This window comes from Pelecanus crispus, chromosome 10 (assembly GCF_030463565.1).
Source record: "Pelecanus crispus isolate bPelCri1 chromosome 10, bPelCri1.pri, whole genome shotgun sequence".
Taxonomy (NCBI): Eukaryota; Metazoa; Chordata; class Aves; order Pelecaniformes; family Pelecanidae; genus Pelecanus; species Pelecanus crispus.
Genome location: NC_134652.1, coordinates 8,992,697 through 9,010,738, shown reverse-complemented (window position 1 = coordinate 9,010,738; position 18,042 = coordinate 8,992,697). Strand labels below are relative to the sequence as shown.

Sequence of the window (18,042 nt, the reverse complement as noted above, 5' to 3'; positions counted from 1 at the left end):
GAACTGTGGTCAGATTTCAGAGAAACGAGTTGCTGAGGTGGAAAGCTGAGCCACACCACGCTGCAGAGACAGAGAAAGAAACCACCAAAGCCCTACAGCCAGAGGGGATTTGTTGGAGGAGTTACGGTTCAGAAAGAGCAAAGTCGACAAACAAAGAAGGCATGGCAGTACATGGAAAAGGTATGTCAAGGCAGGAATAAGTTGTGGTTATTAGCTCAAGGAAGCAACAGCAGTTACCACCAGCCTGACTGTCAGGGTTAAACATAAGAAATGTCAGCAGTGGGCTGGGGAGCAGGGAGAATCAGATACTGTCTCCTGCGGAGGAGGAACCGGGAGACAGTGATTTCTGGTTTTGCTGAACTGAGCTTTAGTACTGAATTTAGGGTGCAGAATTTAAAAGGAAGAGAGTGGAAGCTTTTAACACTTGTGAACCTCATCAGCTGCATGACAAAACTTTAATGGGAAAATGCATTTTATGGACACCAGACAGTGATAAAATCATATAACCAGTGAATGCAGAAATTCATCTTTATTTATAGGTTCCTACTCAAATTGTTTGATATCTCCAACTCTCTTTACAACCCATCATCTCTGCAAATTTCTATGCAGGAAGAGCTGTCTCTATGCCATTACACTTTGTGTCATGCATCTCTCATGTTAAATTTCAGGCTGAGTGCAGATTGTACAGGACAATAGCCTGACATTTATAAAAATTGTCAAAGCATCATAGTAACTAAAGAACTATTCCAAAAATAACTTAATTGTGTTAGTGCCCTAGCTATATTGACAGCATTGTTGCTGCATTAGTTTAATCCACAGAAAATGCAAGAATATAAAAATAATACCAAAAACCTAATATAAAATAAATTACAGAATTAGTTTTCATAAACAAAACTGGTCACATTTCTAAAAATCAAAGCTGTAAACACACTCCTTTCTCAGGTTAGAATAATATAACGTACAGCTTAAAATAAGAAATGTTGGATACTTATCACAAGTAAGTTCAGCCTTACAATCCAAAAATTCTTATTTCTTCTCATCACACACAGGCATTTTACTCTTAGCGTTTTTAACATACTGTCAGCTCCTGACAGATACCACTGGCTTTTCCAAGACTGTCAAAGTTATCCCTGAGAGTCAAACACAAATAGGGTTATAAAAACAAAGTTTTAAAATATTTTAAAATGTAAAGATCCAGAGTGCAAATCACCTGCCATAAACTGCACCTTGCTGTGCCATCAAGAGACAGAAAGCTCTAGGATGCTGCTCTTTTGGGCACCGTTGTCTGCATTTCACCAGGGGACACAGCTTAGGGACAAGGCACTTCAGGAGGCCTCCAAAGAAGACTGCCATAGAAATATGCCCACTCAGCATAAGCTTCCCTTCTGCACCAGTCCTCACACCACCTTTACCACCACAGTATTCCAAAACCAACAGTACACTCAGCACTGTGCCAAAGCTATGCCACGTGGACACGGGCTTTTTCTCACTCTCGCCACGTCATGCCTTCAGCAGCGCCATTAGCAGGCTGATTGTGTCCCACTGCTTACCCCTGCAATGCAGCAGAGTCTGCAGAAACCTGACAAAACTGGGAATTTCCTGGCAAGTTTCTAAGGTCCCCTGGCAGCCCACACCTGTTCCTGCTCACCATCTCCTTGAAATGGTGGTACCTCTCCCCACAGGTAACCAGATTGCGATTCCCTGCTCAGTGACTAGTAAGTACTCTATCTCTCCAGGTAATCCCACCAATACCACAAGCAGCACCTGTGTGCTTTTGCTCCTACTTCATAGGAACTAGTGTGGCACCTACACAAACCATGTAGCTAGCCTGCAATGGGAAACAGAAGAATATACAATTCGCTGCTCAAAAGCGCATACATTTGCTCATTTGCTATCTGGCCCACCACACTATAATGGAGATTTTCCTGCAAAGATACAGATCAAAGGGATGGCAATTCCACTCTCCAAAGATGCTACTGTAGAAAAAGAAAAAACACAGCTCACTGTACATTGAAAGCAAAATGGCTGGCCATGCTTATACAACTAGCCATCCCCCAACACTCTCCTTTGAGGCTTCAGGAGAATACTGTTCTCCTCTGAGTTTCCTTCAAGACTCCTAAACAGTCTCTCTTACTACTGCCAGCATTCAAGGAGTATTCGTGCATAAATACTCTGTGTTGTATCACCAGATGCTTCCTCCTTCCATGGAATGGATTTCGTCTTGTTTCTCATGTTGAAACAGGTTGACAAAGCCTGCCTAGACTACTAGGACAAGCAGAAACTACATTTGCTCAAAGCTGTGCATTTTAAATACTTGAGAAACACAGACCTTTTCTTCTGTCTTACAGATCTTCAAAGAAATTAGCAAAAAAGTTGCAATAATCTGACCAAGGAAAGAAATATGGACTAAGCTGAGGATATTTACATATTCCTGTTTGGGGTTTCAAGGCCTGATTCATGCTCCTGCTGAAGTTAAAGCGCATAAGCACTGCCTTTATAAGCTAGTCAATCAGTTACTCCAGCAAGGTACTTAATTCCTCTCTCATAATCAGATCTAGCTTCAAGAAATGTAGAAAACAGGAAATTCAAAGAGCTCCTGCAAGCCAACAGTCACCAAAGTGATTTTCTTTTGTGTGAAGTCCAATCTGATTATGAAAATGCAAAAGTGGGAATCAGCAACTAGTATCTATGCGCTCTTGATAACTTGTCATCTGGCTGGAAGCCAGCCTAGTCGTCTCTGCAAAGAAAATCTGCAGACAGAAATCTCAAAGAACACAAACACTGTACATGCTCATATTAGATTTATTTTTGTCAAACTATTTTAATTTTGTTAAATGCAGGTAAAATAGATGCCTGTGGTGTTTTCTTTTTTTTTCTTGCAACAGGCAAAGGGCCGCAAATTCTCACTGGGGAAAGAAGAGTTAGTCTTGATTTATAACTGTAAAAACAATATTATATATTGGTCGTTTTACTTTAATGTATTACCTTACAGAGGAAAATATAGTTGTGCATGTGACAACCTAGTGTAGGCTAAATTAACGACATGTTTTTGCTTTTCTGTTATCAAAAGGCTGAACCTCACATCAGAAAACCAGAACTAAGCCAAAAAATTACAACAGGAAACAGAATACATCATAATCAAATACAAAGATTTTGATGTGTTATGCTTACTTCAGTGGGAACAGAATCAGATTGCAAGACTCCTATTAACTTAATAAGATCTGGTTTATTGTTTATGAAATTGGGTGAATGTGCAAGGTAACTAACATGGAGTATCTCCTTTTTTTTTAAATAAGCTGCAATGATATAGGAGATAAGAGCTAATAAAAGCATTGTAAATAGTCAAAAGAAATCAGCATTTTTCATATTTTGTAAATTAAATTACCTTTGTAGAAATGTGGCATCTCAAATACAGAAATGTCAGAAAAATATGTAGCTTTTGAAACAGACACAGATTTAGGAACAGAACCAGGATTAGAGGCCTCAGGCAGTAGGAATTGGGGATGTCATACAGTATTAATTCATGGGAGAAGCCACTAATTCACGAGACAAACCCCAAAAGGAAAAAGCAGTGAATCTGTTGGCTAGGACAGAGACTCTAACTGATCTTTCTGATAAACAATTTCAAAAAATGCTATATATGGATTCTACAAAAGAGAAGTAATTTACCAGGTAGGAAAAAAAGAAGCAAATTGTAATTAACGTGTCAGGGACCTGCTACCCAGAACACAGCTCTTACATTAGTTCAAGAATTGCAAAAATGAATGGGGAAACGTTCAATTCTTGATTAAAAGAATTTTGGGGTTATGAAAGTTTGGGCAAAATTAATTCACTATGACACAGTGTTTTCTAGTTCTACAGCCCCTCCTTACAGAAGTAGCAGAAAGAGAAGGTATGAGGAATCCTAAAGGACCTGAAGCACATAGACAAGGAAGCTCTGTTTCTCTAGATCCTGAGAATTCATATTGAAAAACCCCAACCATCCTCCCCCACCTTTGCTGATCACAACTTTTCCAAAGGAAACAGTTGCAGTCCATTCTCTGTGATGTCTCTACTCCATCCTTGGGAAGGATAAAAAAAATGGGGAGGGGCCAGGCAGCTGTCATCAATACTCAAGAGTGGGTTTTATGCTGCAGAGGGGGAAGTCTCCCCTTATAAAAGTCTGTCAAATCTTGAAGGAAGTGTTCTGCATACCGGACTTCATTCTTTCCCAGCATCGACTTTCTGATCTATGAATGCCAATGATACAGAACGCCTAAAAGACTTTGAAAAACTCAGAGGAAGAAGGAAAAACCACTCTCCTTCTGAACAACGTAGAGATCCTACAGGGAGACCCAGACCCATCTTCATGAAATCCTACAGAAAAAGCATACATGAGACTGCCTAATTTAAATGTCACCAGCACACACACCCTTCTGCAAATTCCAGCACTGCTAACTTTTTATGGTGTCAACTTTTCAAATATAATAACACACCACCTTACTGATCATAATTGTTTGTATTTGTACTTATAGCTTATTCAGTATGCAAATCAAACAAGCTAACGTCATGTGCTGTGCTGCCCATGTAATCGTGTGGAATGATACGCTCCAGTAAGAAGCCCTGTGTGCTGTGCTGTCTACTGAACTCTTGGTTTTAATTAACAAATTTACCATAATAAATATAAAATGTATCCTTTTCTAAATATAAGCTTCCAGATACCTTCTGCAACAGAAGATTCCCAGAGTTTTTAAAGAGTAAACAGCCTCTCAGGAGAACAGCAGAATCAGGAAACAGTCCTTTTGATGCATAATCACACGAGCCAGTTTCTTTTGCTTGTTTGTTAATGATACAAAAGGCACTTTGCAAAAATAGTTTACTAAACTAGAAAGAAATATTGGCAAAATAACTAATTTCTACCCATCTTGCATTTTAGCAACTAGAAACAAGACATGACTAGCAGCATGTAACTGACCAATTCACCACAGATTACCAGCAAAACCTACGTGTTTTAAGAAATACTCTGATTTATGTAGCCTGTTCTTTAAAATTATTTCTGAACATAACAGACGTAAAAGAAAGAAGAAAAGATACAAAAAGCTGAACCATGGGATAATAAGCCTGTAATTAACTAGGCAACTTAAAAGTGAATCCATGGGAGGAGAGCATTATTATCATCCTAAATACACTGATCTAAATAGTCAATTCTTTTGAATATTAAGTACTCCATTTACACCACTTCACAGATATGGCTTATGGCATTTTATTCAGCTTTAGTGGCTCTCCATTTTGTGTTGAAATGAATGAAACATTTCAGAAACATTTATTTTGTAAGTATTTCTACAGGTAAGTGAAGCTACAGTTTTTATGCAGGATATTTTCTTACAACATGCCAGAGATGACCACCATACTGTATCAGCTGATACCAAAATAATAAGGTATCTTCCAGTTGCGAGGCTCAATGTCAAATACAATACAAATTCAAGAGACAAACTGTTCCCTAGGTAGTAAAAAGCTGTAGATAGCTTTAACAAGTGACTAATTCAAGCATCTATCCTTACTTTGGTGTGAAACTCGCCTCTGAAATCCAATCAACAGATTTTGCATTTACTGTAGTTGTGACAGAAGTCAATGGCCTTAAAATGTTTTCACCTCTCAGAAGTTGTTAAGGTTTAAGCAAAAATGTCTAAGGAAAATCTTTACATCATAATAACTAAGCCAAATCTGTTACTCTCTAAAACACACACACACACACACACAAGTCTTCAGTAATTTGAAGAGCTGCCTACCAGTGAGAAATTCACACCCTTGAGGCAGAAGCACCACATCAGACATAGTAGTTCTGAAGAACATTCAGACCTAGACATGCCCAAAACAAAAAACAAGACAACCCTGTCCTTCAACTGGGAAGACTCACAGTCCTGGATTTGGCCATGTGAGGTGTCAAAGGACTAACTTTATAGAAGGAGCTGAATTATGAACTTAAAGTGTAGGTGGAAAGGAAGGAAGATCAGACCCTTGACTACTCAGGATACATCATCACAGGTAAATCAAACACTGAACTCACATTCCTATTTTAGACATCCTTCTTTTTTTTTTAATATATTACACTTTCCTTGCAAATTTCGTAGTGATTCAAATGAAAATTCATGCTGGTTAGTATCTAAATATATGATACCCTGGGCTTAACAGCTAGTACTGTGATAAATAATTTTGTGGGTTTAGATTTTTCTTTTCTGTATTGTTGGACATTGTTTTACATTTCATACAGAACACTTAGATTGTCATTCTAGTTTTAGACTAACTACACCACTACTCCCAGCATAACATAGGCCACTTAAAAATATAAAACAAAGCTTCGCTGTAGTAACGCAACTGCCATCACTTGTTCAATTAACATAACAGGAACTGGAAAGAAACTACAAACTTAGAAACAGGTTTAGCAATATACTCCTGAGTTTTGTTTTATATCGACATATTGATGCTTGAACGATTAATGAGAAGTGGCATCCTGTTTCCATAGAGGATGCAACTTTAAACATCATCCAGTATAGAATTAGATCAACTTTAACTGCTTTTAAAAACTGCCCTCCATTTCTCAGACTTATGTACGCCACAAAAGGCTTATGTAACACACATACCAGTCATCTTAGCCAATGTTTTTCCCTTTTTATGTACCGTAAAAGACAACTGTTGTAATCTTCTATTCTGTCTCAAAAATAAATAAAAAAGATGGCAAAAAGCATTACACTCGATATATACCAAGTCATACAGTACCACAGAATGGCCTTTGTGAGATGAAAGGGTTAATCACTGCTTTTAATTACACCAAGTAACTTTAAGGGGAGTGAATACTGCGGCAACATCTGTAAACACAACGACCACATTAGCAGAACACCAATTACAAAATCCCTGCCAACACTGCTTGTACAGGGTTTTTTCTGTTTTGTTTTAATCAAGATATAAAAATCTTACCAAGTTCTGCTGTTTGGGGTATTTGCAGAGGCCTGCAAAAAATCTGTAAGACTAGGCAGCTTTAAAGAATGTAACATGCAGTAGTAACCATGACGATAAGAAAAATGCTTTTGCTAATCTTTTTCTTTCAGATGACAATACTTCCAAATACTGGTGTTTTTCCACTGTATTACAACTTTTGTTTGTCGCTCCCTATGAATCTAGGCCTCCATTCCTTGTAAACCTGAGACTTCTGACAAAGTGAACAGCAATTTGGGGTGCACTAGCAACACGGAATGAGTCCTAACCAGTCCACCAGCATCTTAAGTGACTGTGGTAGGATGGACGTCACTTGTTGGCAACTATGTCTTATTTCCTTGTTGCACAGAATAGGTAGAAAAAAAATATTACATTTTTAAGATAATTACTTTGCAAGTAAATGGGAAATCTAAAAAATAACAGCAAGGCAGAGTGTACCTAGGGTATCTCTGTGGAGATCATAAAACTGCTGAGATAAGTTAGAATTTGGCTCTCAGCAGGCTGACCATAAACTTTAAGAAAACAGCCTGGAACTCCTCTGCATTGATTTTGTCTTGGCTTTGTATTAAGTTGGGGTTTGTAAGCAATAAAAAATAAACTAAATAAAGATTCTTCAGAAATTAATCTCTGTTCTCTACTATTTCTCCAACAGACTTGCTCACCAAGCTAGGAAAATGCTTTCAAAAGATATATGTGATTTGGATCTGAAGTCACATTTTGAAAAGTGACTAAAGGGCTGATTTTCAAAGGTATTAAGATACCTAAAGATGCATTAAGCACTTAGAATTTTTAAAACTGCCTGGGCATCTAACACCTATTTAAATCACTTTGCCCATTGGGATTTTCAGAAAGGACTGTTATCTACATTTTATGTGTCCATATGCCTTTGAAAATCTGTACCATTAAATACTTAACAACCTAAGTCCCCCTGGCTTTTAATGAGACTTAGGGTCCTAAAAAGCGTAAGTACTTCTGAAAATTGGTCAAGCCACTCTCTCCGGTCTTTTCTTCTTTCTTTTAAAGAGCCACCTGCTAATGCTTATCCATAGCATGTCAGCTAACTACAGCTTCAACACTGTCAGACTTACACATTATACTGTGCACATTCAATGTTTTTATGTAACCAAACAAATAAAGGTCCTGAGTACAGACTGCATCCTTATAAGACTTTCTGAAACTCTGAAAGAGAAAACTCATTCCAACCTGTAACTGCTGTGAATGCCCAAAAATCATTGTTTCGATAAATATGATCCAAAATGGGTATAATCTAGGCTGATAAAAAACAAACAGCATCGTTTAATTACCAAGCAACATATTCAAATTACTACAAACAAGTTCTGAAAGACAGCCACACAGCGACAAAAAATGTTCAGAGAAAAACTAGAAAAAGAAGGAAGTTGTGAATAGGCTCTTTAAACAGGCAGCAGTTCCAGAAAAGATGACAAGCCTTAATTCTGAAATTTCTTTCTTAAACAAAAATGTATGAAACTATAAAGCATTCCCTTATGCAAACATTTGAAAGATTTATCTTCTGATCTTCTTTAATGTCAATGGGAGGTAACTTGCACTGACCACATTCCCAAAAAGGAACTGATTTGTAAATTAGGAACGCAGGGAATCAGATTGCCACCTACAGGAAAATTTAGCATTTATTGTCAAGAATGACTCAAAAAGAATACAAATTGCCATCCTGCCAAGCATCCTTTCAGTTTTAGTTATTATTTCAAAACCAATTAGTATTTTCTTTTGTGCAACTATATCATGAACTTCCCAAATCCAGAAAGCCGTTAACATTTCTTTTTATTTAAGAGAGTATTGCTTGAAAGTTCCATAATTCAACTACAAAGCAGCATAGTGTAATCATGTTTCAGTTAAAGAATTTTAAGTCTGCTTACCTGATACAATTGGTGCTAGTCTGAATATGTCTGATAGTCTGCTGTTAACTGGCTCATAAGGGGAATCTTCAAGCAAGTCATTTCCTAAAGACAAAAAATATTTGGATTTTTTTCTTATATGAGAATTCAGGATAAGATTTTGTTGTTTACTTTTACTCTGAAATGAAGTTATTCTGTAACAGCAAAAGGTACTCCCCTTTAATCTGTTCAGGTGGCTATTTCTCCTCAAAGCATTGTCTGTAAAAACACCTGAAAGCAGCTAGTTGTTTATCCCTGTCACTACTTCTTTTCTCTCCTTCCTCCATGGATAAGGTCATAATTTGCAAAGACAGCCTGTGACATCACAGGGACTGTCCCATCTCCTGCCAGCAGGAGAGAAGCTGTAGCAGGGATGTTCCTCTTCATTCACCCTAGCAGCAGAGCTCTTTTTTAGAGAAGCAGCCCAGGTAACAGCCAAAGACTAGCATCTTTGGAATAAAGCACTCCTAACAAGATGCTGTTGGAAGGGCAGCTTTTTATGATGCAGAAAATGTCCAAGAGTAGTGTAATTTATTACGAAAGTTAGAACAAAAATATCTATTGACCATTAAAACGTTCCAGTTGATGCCTGGATAAATGAACAGAAAGGGATGACTTCCCTTTTTGCAGAAGCAGCTACAGAAAAGAGTTAAATGGGAATCACACTGAAAAAAGATTGCATCTTCAACTCCAGGGCCAGAGCAAAATGGGGCTAAAAATTGTATCTCTCATATAAGGACCTGACTGTTCTCAGTAGGCTATGGGAAATTTGCCAGTGACATAAAGAACAGAAGTCCTGAGTCAAACACTACCCTATCCCTTCTAACTGGAACTTCTACATGCTTTAGGAAGCACAAACTACCTTTTTTTTTTTTTTTTTTTTTTTGCCTCAGCACGTCCAGGGAATATTGCTAGCAAATACAGGAAAGGAAAGAATAAACTTTTCCTCAAACAATGCTCCTCTTCATATTACATTTAACTTTCAGCAAAGAGCTAAGAAACTAGTTCCAGTATCCTGTGATCTTGTTAGGTGAGTCCTAATTAAGAAGTTTAAATATTATTAGGAAAATGTCTCCAAATGATTGTTTTTGTAGCTTTTGCACTTGCTAGTGCCCTTATCTTTTGACTCAGGTTTAGAAAGGTCAGCTGGGTCCCCTGGAGGAAACCCTCATTGTGGATTTCCCAACAACAGGAGACGGAGCAGCAGCTGTTCTTGAGTCGGATGAAAGGTCCTCAGTTTGCAGCTGAAGAGCACAACGTGAATTATGGGGTCAGACTCTTGGTTTAGCCTCAGTGGCGGTAGCTAGCTGCAGATGTGAGGGGCTGCAAAAATCACACACTGCATTAGGGGAGTGGAACGTTTCTTTGTTTCGCAACATACCCTGTAAGCTCTGGTACATGCTCCAGTAAATGCGCAGGCAGTTTTTCTCCTTCTTCATGCCCCTCTTACAGCGGCAGTTGTACAGAGATTTCTGCTTGAGAGCTTCCATGGCGCTTTTGCATTCGTCCTTTGCCTCCAGGCCTGTCGCCCGGCTGAAGTTGCTCTCTTTGCCGGCTACACACTGCCTCAGTGTCCTGTATTTAGTACTACAGCTCTGCTCCTTGAGACACTGATCGCTGGCTTTCACACAGTCAAGGCGGTCCCCTCCAGGCAGCCCGCTCACTTCTGCGGACAAAAGTACATCTAGAGAGAGGAGACACAAACCAACAAACTCTCGTTGAGGGACGATGCTGACCCAACCGGGGCTCCGAAGCAGGCATCTGGGAAGCACAAGGCACGCCTCACGCGGCACATGAGGCCAGCCCCACGGGCAGCACCTGGCAAACCTCAGGGCTTCATGCTACACCTTAGGAACAAGCACGCGGGGCTTTCATGGTCTTAGATCCACTTTTGTGGGAGTCCAGGGAAACAGTATGTTTTAACCCTGCTGGTTGATTTACGAGAAAACACAAAAAGGAAGGAAAACCCACCGGGGCTAATGACAAAACAAGCATTCATTACTCCTTAGATCTACTTTGGTGAAACAAATAACCTTTCCATTCGAGGGTTTAACTGAGGGGTTAAACATTCGGCCTCACTTTCCACAAGAGCTTTGCTGTAATTTCAATTACATCCACGAGCAACCCGCTCAGAGAGATAAGTATACTCACTGATTGATATTAGCCTCTTTTTGCGTCAGTCTCTTTCAAAGGCTGTACACATTTTTGCTTATTCTACATGTCTAAAGGTAGAATTTATGACTCCCCCCCTCCATTTCTCTCCACGTATGATGCTTTTGCAGGAGAACAAAGCAAATTATATTAACTCTCTCCTCTCCATCGTGCCCCCTGTCACGCTCCCTCAGACACACGCAGATAGAAACGCAAACATCTCCTGTGGAAAGGAAACCAGTTTGGGCTGCAAACCACTCGCAGTCCGGCAGGCTGCCAGGTTCAGGTGAAGATATAATCCTTCAGCTGGCTCTTGTCACCCCCCCACCCTCCCCAAGCAGCCTTATTTTATTAAAACGAAAAGTTTCCCCGTAACTTGCGAGAACCCAATTTCATAAGAGGCTACACAGGCAAGTACCCAAGTCTGTAATCTCCCACAGCTTTAAATGTAGACTGGGTTAACTGATGTGAGGCAGAGCCATAAAAACTACTGGAAACTTCACCGTTCTGCCTAAACAATAGACTGACAGCCATCAGGCATCCGATCCCACAAACCCTACGCTTTGCTTTACGAAGCGATGTACAGAGAGAAATCAGACGCCAGCAACTTACCCACTAAGGGCAAAGCGAAGTACAAGATAGCGAGAAACATCTTGCTGTCTTCGGATGGTTTCCCCAAACGAGCTGATGTGCCACAACAAAGAGGATCAGCATGTAGATATTCCAAAACCGCCGAGGTCCAAAGACTCCAAGTTCAGATCCATTGAATTCAAGGGGAAAAAAAAAAAAAAACCCCAAACGAAACAACCCTCTCTCCTCTTCACCGCTACCACCACCAGCAGCGGGAGCAGCGACGCAAACGCTGAGCTTTTTCCCTTGGATTTCAGGTCTGAGCAACCTGAAAACACAAGCACTGACTCGAGTCAGGGAGCGAGAGGCGCACGCGTGGGTATATGTGTGTGCGAGCGGGCAGGCGGCAGCGGGGCAGGAGCGCCGGTCGCCTCCTCGGGTGGGCAGCGCTGTTCCCAGGGAGGGACCGAGAGCACGCACGGGGAGGGGGGGACAGATCCGCGTCGCCCGCCCGCCCGCCCCCGGCCCCGCAGCCGCGCCGCTGACGGCCCCGCAGGCACTTGCAGCCCCGGGCTGCGGCTCCCCAGGGCTGCCCGAGCCCCCCAGGGCAATTCGCCTCTTCCCCCCCGCCCCCTCGCTCTGCAACTTTATTTATTCGTTTGCGCCGGGGCGGGGAGGCGGGGCGGGGGGGGCGCAGCTTGCGCGGTGCGCTCGCCTCCGCCGCCGGGTCGGGGCGCGGCGGGGGCAGGTGCCGCGCTGCCGGCAGCGGCTGGGAAAGTTTGGCAGGGGCCAGTGGGACGGGCGAGGGAAGGAAGCTCGGCGGGAGGCGCGGAGCGCCGGCGGGGGCGGCTGCTCCGGTTGCGCCGAGCGGAGCGGAGCGGCAGCGCCCCGGGCACGGCGCCCCAGGGTCGCTCGGCGCGGCGGGAGGCTGCGGAGGGAAGCCGCCGCCAGCTGAGCGAGCCGCGGGAGCGGCGGCGGGGCGGGGGCCGCCCGGGGAGCGGGGGGTGACCCCGCTTCTCGCCCGCGGGGGAAGCCCGGGGCGGCCCGGCGCGGCCCCGAGGGGGCCCGGCCGCCGTTCCCCGCAGCCCTGCTGGGGGCAGGCCCCGCGGAGGGGGCGCGGCCGGCGCAGGCTCCGCTCCGCTCCGCTCCGCTCCACCGGGCGCGGGAGGCGGCAGCCGCGGGGCGCAGCTCGGCGCGGTGCTCCTCGGCGCGGTGCTCGGCGCGGTGCAGCCCTCGGCCGGGGCCGAGCTGAGTGCATCGGCTTCCACTTGGCTCCTGAATAAACAAAGCGAACATATGTCCCGTATTCGTGACAGATGGTTCAAACAGAGAACTATTTAGTGGTTTTCCCACAGTTGCTACTATGGAGCGCTCCCCCGAAACCCGGCACAATGCAATTAGCCCAAAATAGCGCCAGTTTCCAGATTTCCTTGTCTTCGTACGTGGAAAATTTGATTCAGGTGTTACTTTGTTTTAGCTGCCACCAAATGTTTTCTTAAAAAAAAAAAAAAATCAGTGTATACTTGGCAATTTTGTCAACAAGCTATTTGGCCCATTTGACTTAAGGAATTTGCTTCTCCTCAAAATAAATTTTGCCTAAAGGAGTTTGCCCAGCCTCATGAGATGGAAGATGATCAGGCCACTTCTATAGCGAAAACTGGATGGCACAGGGAGCTAAACTGTTGTAAGGCACTTCAGAAACACTTACTTAAAAGCTTAGCGTATGCCAGGGATATGCAGAGAATACGACATTCACAGAACCCGAGTGAAAGCTTTATATTTATTTTTGTTTTCTTCTCCTGCCGCTTCTTTAACAGATGGATTTGTATTTCTACCAAAGCCAAAAAAAAAAAAGAGCAAAACTGTCCTGTTTCCCTCCATGAAGCCATAATAGTGATGCCAAGTTGCAACTGATTGTCACAACTGTTTGTTTTGATCGTCTAATGTGAAGGGGCATATACTATTATATGGTCACAATATCTATTATCTGCTGCATGTACAAGGATAGAACTGGAGAAATCTGGTTGTTTGGGTTTCTGGAGTATTTCAAGAAAATAAGAAGGTGTAAGTTGGTGATGGTATTGATGATTCAAGACAGGTTCGGCTTTCAAAGCAGCTGGTATTTAATGAAACAAGTTGGCCTTCCAAACACTTCAACACAAATTGAACTGGGTGATATAGAGAGGCGATTACTTCTCCATTGGTAATTTTGACACCATTATGGCACACAATCAGCTTTGTATGAAAGTCATCTGCATGTCTAATACACAGGTAGCATTTTTCTCCTGTTATTTACAAGTGTAAGTCAGGAATAGCTACAACATTCACAGCAGAGCAAGGCAAGTGAAAATAAGACTGAAATCCAGGCCGCTATTTACAATACCATTCATGCATTAATGTCCTGAATACATATATATACACACACACGCACATATATACACACAGAGTATTATTTGGCATATAAAAGCAACACACTGCAAATCTCTGCATTAATAGGCACTTCTGCTGTTCTAAAACAGCTTTTGTGGGGTGATGACTGTTACAGTGAAACTGAAATTACGTTTGAAGTGTTAAAAATCAAATAAAATGTTACTGACAGTTCAGAAATAATAAGACAGCTGGAAAGCATGCATCCAAAATTCTGAATATTGTCACTAAACATTCCTCTTACCAGTATTTTGACTCATCTCTGGATAACTATCACCCAAAGTGAAAAAAGGTTAAAATGTCTTAATCCAAAAAAGTTTTAAAAAGCAACCATGTTCTGTGGGGGAAAAAAAAAAAAAAAATCCAAGGAGAAAGTCCATGCTACATAGAGTTGCTCAGAATATCCAATGGCTGCACACTCTTTAAGAGGACTGTAGGTGTGAGAAAGCTGCTTGCAAATCATGAGGACATTTGTTCCACAGCTGAAAGTGCCAATTATTTTTTCTTTCAGAGATGGAATTATTTATAAATTCTGTTAACTTATTTCCAGCATTTTTTAATTAATCTCTGGATGCCATCCTTTCTATTTATTACTAAACTAATTTCCATGTCCTGCTAGCACTGAGACAACACAAGTACTTGACTCCCTTCGTAGAGGATCGCTGTGGTTTTGGGTGGCTGAAGTCACTTGCATGTTGGAGTGGTGTCACATTAACACACAAGGTATGCAGCTTTCCTGAAGTGCCATGTTGTATTAGTATTGCTTATGTATACTCTGCTGCAAATCATAGCTACAAATAATTTTCAGTTTTTTTAAGAATTTAAAAAGATACCGGATAAGAACCCATGAGCCACTCTGTGGCTGGAGTCATAATCCCCTGCTCTTTGCACATTCTTTTCCAATTGCCTTTTACCTCCTCTGGGGTAAAATTAAGTCAGTGGGCACTTTGCTGTTCATCTCTGTCTAACCAAGGTCCACCTTGCAATTTGTATCTGATGGTTCCTCAAACCTTATGGCTCTTCAGTCAAATGAATGAAAAAAAAAAAAAAATACAGAAGTCCTTAATGGGAACATTTTAAAGATATTTAAGCTGGTTTTCTATTCCATTGATTTTTATAAAAATTCCAGAAAAATTAACTGATTTATGAACTTTATGATTCTTTGGGGAATGACTAGGTGAAGCAAAGCTGAAGCTGAACTAATGAGTCAGATATAGCAGGTGGGGAGAGCAAGCAACTGATGGGAAAACGTCTGTGTGCCATGGGAGCACAAAAAGTAGTGTTTACACAGGAGGCTTAGTTCATTAATGGAAAGGGAGAATAGACAAGTTAGAGAATTACTAGGGACTGGGCGAACAATCTGAACTGCATTTTTTGTCTTACATTTATCTGCTTACCATGAAGTCAAAGTGCCTAGTGGTGGGAATAGGGCAAGAAGGATTTGCTCAAGGCATTAAAGTTTTGCAAAGGACAGATTAAATAACAGTGATCCAAAAATCAATTTTGAGGGGCTTATGAAGCCTTGAATGGGCTTTTGCAGCACAAAAACAAGATTGAGTTTTTACTGAACCTGTCATTTATTTGGGTTTAGAGCTTTCAGTAAGTATCAGGAAAAAAATAAAACAAAAGCAAAGTAAGCAATGAGCATTCACACAGTAATCAAATAAAAAATGTGGAAGTGCAATCCAAATTACTGAGTGACTTAATTGATGCAAAAGTATAAGAAAAGAAAGTCGTCCCGCCCCCACTTTAATCGGACCTGATAGTGAATTCCCGCAGCTGTTCTTGCCAAGAAGTTTTTCCTAAACTCTTGCTTCCCTGCCCTCACCAGAGGTTGTGTTTATGTGGTATCAGACTGCTACTATGGAAGGGAAAAAAAAAAAAAAAAAAAAAAAAAAAGCTGCAAAATTCCTCTGTGAATTCATATCTAATATGTGACCTGATTGTGATTTCAGTAGAATAGATACGTAAATACTAAAACAGTACAATACAATTCAGAGAGCTTGTAGTTAAGAAACACAACATACTAGTTACCGTTGAAGATTTGAAAACATGGACGAAACTGCAGCCACTTGTGAAGTTCCGTATCTTATAGAAATTATTCCATCAAACTTTAAATACTGATGTACAGGCATAGGCATTGATGTTTGCCCAAACTGGTAAGGAAAAAGTTGTTAAGACAGACTGGTAGTAGTTGTATCCCTCGTTTTATGTCTTCTTGCTTTAAAAATGGAATAATACAGCCCCCTAGCTGTTCGTAGAGGCAATTCACGCTAACGTGGGAGAGGCGATTCATGCCTCTACAGCAAGACAACGTGCTAAATTCCATAGCACAAGAGGGTACAGCCAGCAAAGAAACTTTATGTGACACAGTTAGGCAAAAGAATAAAAGACGAAAAAAATATGAAATATCATCTATTAAGTAGTAGTAATTCACGTGCCTATAAAATCTAGAGCAATACAATTCAGATGCTAGAACAGCAGCATTTGAATCTTCAGCTTCTAAACAATATGCCAGCAGCATCAACCGTTAACATCCCGTGGGCATTAGGGACCCCATGTGATTCAACCAAGGTCACAATTCGGCTGGTTAACTTGAAACCTTCCCTTCGTCCTTTTAAATTTCTGTGATTACAAGCAACTTGGTCTTGTGGAAACCATGCAGTCCTGAACCACAGGAAAGGAACCCTACCTTATTCTATGTAAAATATACTTACATTAGTGAACCTCATAGCCTTTGCAGAAAAACTAAAGCTCTAGAAAATGACTTATTGTAAATAAGTCTGTTGCTGTAGGAATAGAACATTTCAGGCAGCATAAAAAACAAATGTGGAAAGCATTAACATCTCAGAACACTGAAATCAGATTCTTGAACAGCACCTGAGAAAACCCATGTAAAAAATGAGCATGGTGGTATCTTCGATTTGCACACTGCTTCACTTACATGTAGGTTCATTCCCCTCCCATGTTTAATTGGAAGAGGTAAAATGTCTCTGTATAGAACAGCATGGAAAAACTGCTAAGATTTTCTTCTCAAACATGCACAGCTCTAGCTAGTGATAGGTATTCAGTTTGCACTGTTCATGCTACACTGATATGCACACATTTGCAGAGCAAAGAATATTAAATCAGAGGAACATGTTGCTTTCACTTACTGTACATAGCGTATTCTACATTGTAGGACCAAATCTGCCCTGACTCCTGCCCTGTGTAGGGGAGTCAGATGCATGGCAGTTGAAGTCATTTTAGAATTTAGTGACCAAAGACAAAATTATCATCTTGGATTTTCAAAACTGTATTTTCTGTACATTTGCTAGACTAGCCCTGACAAGTAAAAAGAAAGAAAATGGGAGTGGAAGAAACTAGTGTTGTAAATGCCTTGAGAATTTGTTCTACAGAGAAAGCAAAACTGGCTGTTCTCAGATACCTGCCATCAGCTGCATATAGCAGTCTCTACTAAAGATACAGTGACATTTGGGTTTTTGTTGTTTGCTTTATGCTTTTTTTTTTGGGGGGGGGGGGGTGTTTGTGAGTTGATGGGGTTTGGGGTTGTGGTTTTCTGTGGTTTTTTGTTTGGTTTGTGTTGGACTAATTATTATTATTGGGGGTGGGGGCAGGGTTGTTGGTTTGTTTTACACAATTTCCTGAATACCTGCAAACACCTCACAAAAAATAAATGCACAGAACACAATTTGAAATTAGATGTTTAGTCATAAAAAATATTCAGTAAGTATGGGATGAAATGACTAAATATATCTTGAGTCAGCAACAATGGCTCCTTAATTAACACACACATTTTTATTTTATAGTTTAGGAAGAACCTTATGATGAGATAATTCTCCTGTAATTCAATTGATTATCAGCTGTAAACAGTGTTGAAAATCAAGACCTGTTTGTTCTACTAAAATACCAGATAATCCCGTTACTTGGCTTCTCTGCTACTGCTTCTCTAAAATTCTGATGACAGCAGAATATCCACTGGGCACAATACACGCCGAAGAAGTAAACA

The 18,042-nt window shown here is 41.0% G+C and overlaps 1 protein-coding gene across 1 annotated transcript in view; it reads right to left on the bottom strand.

The window, feature by feature from the left end:
• Positions 1-11,750, bottom strand: part of GFRA1 (GDNF family receptor alpha 1) — a 144,411-nt gene extending 132,661 nt beyond the window's left edge. The window contains exons 1-3 of the mRNA XM_075717761.1: positions 11,649-11,750; positions 10,267-10,569; positions 8,868-8,951 (exon numbers count right to left, since the gene is read on the bottom strand). Of these exons, the coding sequence (XP_075573876.1) occupies positions 8,868-8,951; positions 10,267-10,569; positions 11,649-11,688 (427 nt within the window). The 5' untranslated portion in view covers positions 11,689-11,750. The remainder of the gene's footprint in view (positions 1-8,867; positions 8,952-10,266; positions 10,570-11,648) is intronic.
• Between the last annotated feature and the right edge of the window lie 6,292 nt (positions 11,751-18,042).